Source organism: Sapajus apella, unplaced genomic scaffold (genome assembly GCF_009761245.1).
Source record: "Sapajus apella isolate SASKATOON/1434 unplaced genomic scaffold, GSC_monkey_1.0 scaffold126, whole genome shotgun sequence".
NCBI classification, from domain to species: domain Eukaryota; kingdom Metazoa; phylum Chordata; class Mammalia; order Primates; family Cebidae; genus Sapajus; species Sapajus apella.
This window is the reverse complement of record NW_022437066.1, coordinates 1242675-1249994: the sequence shown is the minus strand read 5'-3', so window position 1 is coordinate 1249994 and position 7320 is coordinate 1242675. Positions and strand designations below refer to the sequence as shown.

The window sequence follows — 7320 nt, the reverse complement described above, 5'->3', positions numbered from 1 at the left end:
CTCGGGAGGTGGAGGTTGCAGTGAGCCCAGACTGTGCTGCTGCACTCTAGCCTGGGTGACAGAGCAAGACACCATCTCAAAAAAAATAAAAGAGAGACAGGGTCTCACTCTCTCGCCCAGGCAGGAGTGACAGAGTGAGACACCATCTAAAAAAAAAAAAAAAAAGACGTGGTCTCACTCTCTCGCCCAGCCTGCCAGGCTGGGGCGCAGTGGTGCAGCCCCGGCTTACTGCGGCCTCCATCTCCTGGGCTCCCATCATCTTCCTGTCTCAGCCTTCCAGGTAGTTGGGACTACAGGTGTGCAGCACCACAGCCAGCTGATTTTTTCCCTTTTTTTGGTAAAGATGGGGTTCTGCCATGCTGATTTCAAACTCATGGGCTCAAGCGGTCCCCCCACCTCGGCCTCCCAAAGTGCTGGGATTACAGGCATGAGCCACCATGTTAACTCTTTTGCATCCCAAGCTGGCTGCTGCAGTCCCAGGCAGCTGTGAGCCTCCCAGGTGCAGCTGGAAGGAGAAGCCTCCTTGCATCTGAGAGCTCAGTTAGTTACTGGACTTGAGTGCAACCCCACTGAACCTGCAGGAGCGGACTTGGAACGTTTCCATGGCTGCTTGCCGCAAACTCAGGGGTGCCGATGTTGATGGAATCCGATGGCTTCCTGAGTCAAGTCCTTGCCATCCCAGGAATGTGGGTTTGGGGAGGGGAATTCCAACTGCAAACCAAGTAACCTGTATGCAATGTGGGATTGGCGCCTGGGGACACAGCGTGGCCTGCGTAAATTACGTAACTCCAAAGCCTGCCGTTTTGCAGTGCGTTCCATCCTTACGCAGTCCCCGTGGTCTCAGGGTCGGAATGCCTGGAGTAGGTTTAACTCCTGCCTCAGCCTCCCAAGTAGTTGGAATTACAAGCACCCACCACCATGTCCAGCTAATTTATATATACATATACATATATATATATATATATATTTTTTTTTTTTTTTTTTTTTTTGAGACAGAGTCTTGCTCTGTTGCCAGGCCCCAGGCTGGAGTGCAGTGGCACGATCTCGGCTCACTGCAACCTCTACCTCCTGGGTTCAAGCAGTTCTCCTGCCTCAACCTCCCGAGTAGCTGGGACCACAGGTACGTGCCACCACGCCCAGCTAATTTTTGTATTTTTTAGTAGAGATGGGGTTTCACCATGGTCTCGATCTCTTGACCTCGTGATCTGCACACCTCGGCCTCCCAAAGTGCTGGGATTACAGGCGTGAGCCACCGTGCCCAGCCTAATTTTTATATTTTTAGTAGGGATGGTGTTTCACCAGGTTGGCCAGGGCGGTCTTGAACCCCTGACCTCAGGTGATCCACCTGCCTTGGTCTCCCAAAGTGTTGGGGTGACAGGCGTGAGCCACCTCGCTCGGACTTTTTTCTTTTTGTTCCCTGGGGACGGCACCAGCCACACAGGGGTGCCCCTGGTTCACGGTGAATGTTTCCTTTTCTGCAAAGCAGGGAGAAAGGTCTCCACTTCACCAAACGCTGGCTGGAGAGGAGGTGGCACGTTCAGTGGTAGCCAGTGCATCAGCAGAGAGAACCTGCTGCAGCCCCCTTCTCCTGGGCAGATGACAGCACTGCCTCCCCCATGAAGCCCACAGGACTCCCAGGACAGCCACTGTTTTCGCGGCCAAGGACACTGTTTTCGTTTGTGTGTCTGGAGGCCACAGGTTGTGTTTTCACTTTAGGTCGGGAGTTCAAGACCAGCCTGGCCAACGTGGTGAAACCCTGTCTCTACTAAAAATACAAAAATTAGCCAGGCGTGGTGGCGCGTGCCTGTAATCCCAGGTAGTCGGGAGACTGAGGCAGGAGAATCGCTTGAACCCGGGAGGCGGAGGTTGCAGGGAGCCGAGACACTGCACTCCAGCCTGGCGACAGAGAGACTCTGTCTCCAAATAAAAAAAACTAAACGTGCACAACCCAGTGGATGAGCACGCGGGCCACCTCGGGCGACCGTCGCCGCTGTCTGGCTGCGGAATATTCCTCACCCCAGAAGGAGACCGCAGATCCTTAGTACCTTACATAATTGTGCAGCATTCTTTTTCTTTTGGTCCTGTTTCTCATAAATGTGACCCAAACGGACGCTCCGCTCCGCGCCCGGCACCGGGGGAGGCAGAGGGACCCGCAGGTGTCCGGCAGGTGCGGCCGCCCCGCAGGGCCCCGCGTCCCGCGACGCTCGCCTCGTGGGAACGGGTCCCGCCCGGCCCGGACTCTCGGCTCTCCTCTCGGGTCTGCGGCAGGGGTCTCCGCGCGGAGCCGCGGGGGGGAAGCGAGGGCCTCGCCGCACCCGGGGAAGGGAGCCGCGTGGACCCAAGGGGCGCGGCCCCCGCACCAGCGCCTGATCTTCCAGCCCAAAGCAGAGAGCGGCTTAAGCACACAGGCCGTCTCAGCGCGGACCAATCGGAGCCCGCTGCGGTTCCTCCAGGATCGCTGGTTGGATGCTGTCTCAGTCCGTCAGTCGCAGTCGGGGGCGGGGCGGGATCTGGCCAATGGCGCTCGCTATGGCTTCCTATGGTTGGCTCCCGTCTCCGTCCATTAGCGGAGCGGCGGCGTCGGGGGCGGAGGCGGGGCGGGCCTTCGGTTCCGGGCGCGCGGCGACCGTTGGGTGAGGCGAGCGCGGGGTCGGGTGCGGGCGCGGGCGCGGGCGCGGGCGCGGGGTCGGGCGCGGGGTCGGGCGCGGGCGCGGCCGCCTCTCGGGAAGACCCCGGGCCGGAGCGGGAGCGGGGGCGGAGGCGGGAGAGGCGGCGGGACGGGGGCGGGGCCGGCCCGGGGGGATTTCTCTGAGCGGCTGGGCCGGAAACCAAGTCGGAGCGGGGCCGGCGCGGGAAAGTTCGCGAACGCGCGCGGCCGTCCTCGGAGCAGCGCGGGGCGCGGCCGGGGGTCTCGCGCGGGGTCGCGGGTCCCAGCCTCGCCTGCGGCCCGTGGGCGGCCCACCCGGCCCGGCCCCGCCCCTCCCCCGCCCCTCCCCCGCCCCTCCCCCGCCCCTCCCCCGCCCCTCCCCCGCGCCCCGTCCCCCCCGTCCCCGCTCAGGTGTCAGTCCCCGAAGCCCCGCGCCCCCACTCGGCTGCGTGCCCGGGCGGGTCGGCGAAAACCCGTGGGGCCGGGGGCGGAGCCCCGCTGCCTTCCTGCTGAGCGGCGTGGGAGCCGCCGGGTCGGAGCGGAGGGAGACCCGCCTGAGCCTGGGTGAAAAGTCCCCTGGGCCGCGGGCGGGCGGGGCCGGGTGGGCTGCGGCGGACGGGGCCCGGGCCGGGCGGTAGCCGCGGTGTCGGTGGAACGTTGAGCCGAGAAAAAGAGGTGGCACGTGCAGCAATCCGGCCCGAGCGGCCGAGGGCGGGCGCTTGCCGGCCGAGATGAGGGGGTCCCAGCACCGTGGCCCTCGGGAGGCGGCCACGTGCAGCCCGGGGTCAGGAGCGGTCAGGGCCAGAGCTGGGTGTTTGCCGTTGTCGTTGTGAGGTCCTGAGGGCCGAGGGTCAGCGCGGAGGAGCGCCGAGCCCGCGCTCGGTGTAGGGCGGAGGAGCTCCGCCTGACAGCCGGTGAAGACGGGGCTTGGAGGGGGAGGGAGTCTTGTCCGGGTCAAGTCAAGGGAAACCCAGACTGAGAACGGGCCCCGCTGTGTGGCCACACGGTCTTAAGGGACAGAATTGCGGCACTCACTCAGTCTCTCTCCCTGTTAACGGCCCTAGATTTTAATAAGAGAAACTAAATGTATTGTGCATGAACACTTGTAAGATTCAAGAGCTCGGCCGGGCGCGGTGGCTCAAGCCTGTAATCCCAGCACTGTGGGAGGCCGAGGCGGGTGGATCACGAGGTCAAGAGATCGAGACCATCCTGGTCAACATGGTGAAACCCTGTCTCTACTAAAAACACAAAACATTAGCTGGGCATGGTGGCGCGTGCCTGTAATCCCAGCTACTCAGGAGGCTGAGGCAGGAGAATTGCCTGAACCCAGGAGGCGGAGGTTGCGGTGGGCCGAGATCGCGCCACTGCACTCCAGCCTGGGTAACATGAGTGAAACTCCGTCTCAAAAAAAAAAAAAAAGATTCAAGAGCTCCTCTCCTGCCACACTTGTGTTTGATCCTTTTGTATAAACAATTGTTAGGAGTTTAGGTTGTTACCAAGCTTCTATTTGGTATTATGTTCAGCCTGAAAAAGATGGGGTTACATCTAAAATTATAATTTTATCCGTTTATTTTGAGACAGGGTTTTACTCTTGTTGCCCAGGCTGGAGTACAGTGGCACGATCTCAGCTCACTGCAATCTCTGCCTTCCAGGTTCAAGCAATTCTCTTGCCTCAGCCTCCCAAGGAGCTGGGTCTACAGGTGCATGCCACCACGCCCGGCTAATTTTTGTATTTTTTAAAAAAGATATTTATTTATTTAGAGATGGAGTCTCGCCCGTCACTACGCCTGGCTAATTTTTTTGTATCTTTAGTACAAACAGGGTTTCACTGTGTTGGCCAGGCTGGTCTCGAACTCCTGACCTCGTGATCCACCTGCCTCAGCCTCCCAAAGTGTTAGGATTATAGACGTGAGCCACCTCGCCTGGCCCAATTTTTGCATTTTTAGTAGAGACGGGGTTTCACCTTGTTGGCCAGGATGGTGTCAATCTCTTGACCTCATGACACATCTGTCTTGGCCTCCTAAAGTGCTGGGATTATAGGTGTGAGCCGCCGCACCTGGCCTCAAGTTTTATGCCAATGTGGGAACAGATTGGGGTACTGTCAGAAGTGTGGTAAAGTTTCGGTGTAGCACTTTTGAGTATTCGTGATGATTTTCGTTCTTAAAATATATTATAAATGAGATTCAAATAAAATACTTAAGGAGTCTCTAAGCACAAAGAACCCCAGCGTGCACTGTGGTCATCCGTGGGACCTCAGGGGCCTTGGACCAGGCTCCCTACTGTGGCCTGGCTTTCTGGGATTGTGTTTTCATCTGGAAACAGGAATAATGATCCCTGCCCCTCCCACTGTGTCAGGGCAACATGATGGTCATGTGAGGCCATGCCTGTGAGGAGTGTCTGGCGGAGGAGAGGGAGGCGTGGGGGTGGGGGCTGGAGGCCACACTCTATGTTGGGAACCTGGGCTCCCTGCAACCTCCTCCTCCCAGGCTCAAGTGGTCCTCCCACCTCAGCCTTCTGAGTAGCTGGGACCACAGGTGCACACCATCACACCTGGCTAATTTGTTGTATTTTTCTATTTGTTTTGTTTTGTTGTGTGTGTTTTTCGGAAGGGCTTACTCTGTTGCTCAGGCTGGAGTGCACTGGTACAATCTTGGCTCACTGCAACCTCCGCCTCCCAGGTTCAAGCGATTCTCCTGCCTCAGCCTCCCGAGTAGCTGGGATTACAGGCTTACACCACAATGCCTGGCTAATTTTTTGTACTTTTAGTAGAGACAGGGTCTCACCATGTTGGCCAGCCTGGTCTTGAACTCCTGACCTCAGGTGATCTACCACCTGAGCCTCCCAAAGTGCTGGGATTACAGGTGTGAGCCACCTCACCCAGCTAATAGTGGCCCTTTTTCAGGGTTTACAAGTAAACTTTCCTTCCACTTTTTGAGATCTGAGGACATTACATGGAGGTTAGAGGCAAGTTTTGGAAGGCTGCTGGGCCTTGTCCTGGGCACAGGTTTCTTAGGCCCACCTCAGGGTTGTCATGGGGCAGGTGTGCACATCCACAGGGACCAGCACTGGGGGCTCCTCCAAGCAGGGCGAAGGTGTTCAGGGTTCAGTGCATTCAGAAAACAGGAGAGCAGGGGGATAGGGGGCATCCTGAGGACGGGGTGGGGACAAGGCCAGATGGGGCTAAACCCCGTGGCTGGGTTGCCTTCTCAGTGCTCAGGATGCTCTTGGGGAGCCCTTAGTGAGGGGTGCCCTTCTGATGTGGGTGTGAAGGAGCAGAGGGCAGGGTGGAGGCCAGAGAAGGGGCCAGTGGGATTGGCCTGTGATTTGGACAAGGAATGGCTCAGAAAGCATCCTGGGTAGCTGGGGCATGGAGGCGCACTCACCTGTGGTCCCAGCCACTTGAGAGACTGGCGGGAGGATCACTTGAGCCCAGGAGTTCCAGCCTGTAGTGTGCAGTGATCATGCCTGTGAATGGTTAGTGTATTCCAGCCAGGGCAACATAGCGAGCCCCTCTTTGTAAAGAAAAATGAAAGCCTCCCGGGTTTGTAGGTGACAAACCCTGGTGAATGGCGGAGCAGTCCTGAGAGCTGGGAAGAGGAAGACCTCTTTCTGAGGCAGCAAACTGAGCAGAGATGAGAGGATGAGGGAAGGACCTCAGCGGTGTTCTGGCCTCTTGGGTCTTTCTGCGACTTGCCAGTCCTGGGCCTGCTGGGAAAGGTCAGCCACTCTCAGGCGAGCAGTCCTGGGACCAGGTGACCCACGCTGCTGTGTCAGGGCCACGTTGTGGGACTTCGTTTTCTTCACTGCTGTGGCCACAGCCTTCCTGCTGCCGCTCTGGCTGGTGGATGGGTCCATGCTTCTTCAAGGATGCAAGTGACCCAAAGCTTCCAGGACACTTTTTTGGCAACTTGGGCCTTGGAAAGACAACAGAGCAGGTGTGCAGCATGAGGGCCTGTGGCTGAGCTGACCTGCCTGGAGGCATCAGCCAGGCTCCAGTAGCACAGCGAGGTTCCCATCTGGGGGCTGGTGTCCAGGCACAGAGCAGTCAGCATCCACTGTCCTTCCTGGAGGAAAAAGGGAAAGTGTGTTTGTTTTTTAAATGTTGTAATGGGCTGGGCACAGTGGCTCCCATCTGGAATCCCAGCACATTGGGAGGCTGGGGTGAGTGGGTCGCATGAGGCCAGGAGTTCAAGACCAGCCTGGCCAACATGGTGAAACCTCATCTCTACTAAAAATATAAAAATTAGGTTTGGCACGGTGGCTCAGCACTTTGGGAGGCCATGGTGGGCAGATCATGAGGTCAAGAGACTGAGACCATCCCAGCCAACATGGTGAAACCCCATCTCTACTAAAAATACAAAAAAATCAGCTGGGCGTGGTGTCGCACACCTGTGTCCCAGCTGCTTGGGAGGCTGAGGCAGGAGAATTACTTGAACCCAGGTGGAGGAGGTTACAGTGAGCAGAGATTGTGCTACTGCACTCCAGCCTGGCGACAGAGTGAGACTCCGTCTCAAAAGAAAAATATATATATACACAAAAAATTAGCCAGGCGTGGTGTCGCAGCTATGTCCCAGCTGCTCGAGAGACTGAGGCAGGGGAAATGCTTGAGCCCTGGAGGCAGAGGTTGCAGTGAGCCGAGACTGTGCCACTGCACTGCAGCCTGGGGACAGAGC

General features: G+C 58.0%; 1 protein-coding gene across 9 annotated transcripts in view; it reads left to right on the top strand.

The window, feature by feature from the left end:
* The first annotated feature begins 2577 nt into the window (after positions 1-2577).
* The window catches only part of TRAF2 (TNF receptor associated factor 2), a 33939-nt gene continuing 29196 nt past the window's right edge, over positions 2578-7320 (top strand). For 2 of the 9 annotated variants that reach the window (XM_032261803.1, XM_032261807.1), the window contains exons 1-2: positions 2588-2633; positions 6197-6279. Coding sequence is in view for 3 of the 9 variants with exons in the window: in XM_032261800.1 (XP_032117691.1) it covers positions 6119-6121; positions 6197-6279 (86 nt within the window). In the remaining 6 variants the exon portion in view is untranslated. The other 7 variants (XM_032261799.1, XM_032261798.1, XM_032261800.1 and 4 more) reach the window with 6 other exon arrangements.